This window comes from Schistocerca nitens, chromosome 7 (assembly GCF_023898315.1).
Source record: "Schistocerca nitens isolate TAMUIC-IGC-003100 chromosome 7, iqSchNite1.1, whole genome shotgun sequence".
In the NCBI taxonomy this organism is placed as follows: domain Eukaryota; kingdom Metazoa; phylum Arthropoda; class Insecta; order Orthoptera; family Acrididae; genus Schistocerca; species Schistocerca nitens.
In genome coordinates this window covers 40,113,093-40,114,658 of record NC_064620.1, presented here as the reverse complement: position 1 = coordinate 40,114,658, position 1,566 = coordinate 40,113,093, and the positions used below count along the sequence as shown (strand labels likewise).

Genomic DNA, 1,566 nt, shown 5'->3' with positions numbered 1-1,566 from the left:
CTCACAAACATGGCATTGTCCCAATCACAATTTTCCATCAAGCAGCAATAATCCTCTACAGTCCATATTGAATGTAACACACAACATACAATCAAAATTACTATGTGAACACATGACATATGAGTTATTATATTACAATTTAGTTGTTTCAGGTTTTACAGCCATTTTCAAGTAATTTTCGATATGAAACATGAAGCTCTATTTATAATACATCCGAAAATACAATGCAAATAAACATTCCCCTTTTTCAAATGTCTGATTAACAACTAAATGTTCTAAACATGTCTTACCCAACTACATCGTGGAGCTTGAACACCCCATTTCATGATGCCTGGCCGTTGAGAAAATACCTTACAACGTCTGTATAATACTGTTGCTAATTTCCTCTTAGTCTCCTCATCCAGGTGTGTCATTTCCTCCAACTTTTTACTGATCTTATCCTCTTCTTGTCGACACTCTCGTGCTAATTCCTCAAATTACACCAACACTTCCTCTTCTAGTTTCTCTTCCTCGTATCCTACTGTGGGTTACTCTTCATTACACAAACCTATCCTTTTAAATTCTTCCTCTTCTTTTATTGCACTACCCTCAGCAAACTTTAACCTCTTCTCTTCTCCCTTTCTTCCTTTGACCTTGATAGCACCTTCATCAAAACTCACTATCGCTTCTACTTCATTCAACCAATCTATTCCTAAAATAGTTGATGTGTTCAGCCCAGCCACCACCAAAAATGTTGCTTCGTATTCTTCTCCCTCTATCTCGAAGGTAATCAACACTTGTTCTTTAATAGGTTTACTCCTTGCACCCAACGCATTCACAATTCTCACTCCATTCAATGGGAAACTAGGCAAGCTAGTGTTTGCTTTCAGTACCTGTTCATATAGCCTCTTGGATATTGCACATGCTTCACTTCCTGTGTCAACTAATGCCTCAATATTCAGTCCACATAGCTTGATCCCTATCATGGGTAGTATGGGTTCTTTGGGCATCCTACTTCTTTCCTCCAGTAGATCTCCTCTTAGATCTCCACCATTGTCGTGTGTTAGTAGGTTTATTCTGGTCCTTGTATCTCTCACTCCTGACTGGATCTCATCTGGAGTGTCATTCAGTTTTCCGGTCTTTCCGCCTCTTCTATATGCACTGTGTCAGTCATTCGTCTATCCTTCCTCTCTCATGATCTCTCGGTTCTTCTCTTCTTCTCCAATCATTTCTCCATTGCCGTTCACCACCATGGTTCCTATACCTAAGGCCACCACTCTTCCTCTATAATTAGACGAATTATTAAAATGATTCCTTTGGTCACTACCTCCCTCTCGGTTTTGATCATTAGCTTGACTGTGTTCCTGTGATCGAACAGATTCCAACTGTTCCAGTATCTCCATCAAGGCCTCCCTTTCTTTAATTAGGCTCCCGGATACAGTTTCTTGCATTCTCCGGCTCAATCTTCTTTTTATCGCTGATATCATTATGTCATCACTCAGGGGTTGTATCAAGGTCTCGTTTAATTCCCACAAATGTTCAGCAAACTCTCTCAACGTTCCTCTCCATGTATTAAGTGACTTGCGG

At 40.0% G+C, this 1,566-nt stretch overlaps 1 protein-coding gene across 1 annotated transcript; it reads right to left on the bottom strand.

Moving 5' to 3' along the window:
- Positions 1 to 527: 527 nt before the first annotated feature.
- Positions 528 to 989, bottom strand: LOC126195462 (uncharacterized). The gene has a single exon (XM_049934089.1). It carries the CDS (start codon positions 987 to 989, stop codon positions 528 to 530), a length of 462 nt encoding a protein of 153 aa, XP_049790046.1.
- Positions 990 to 1,566: the final 577 nt, after the last annotated feature.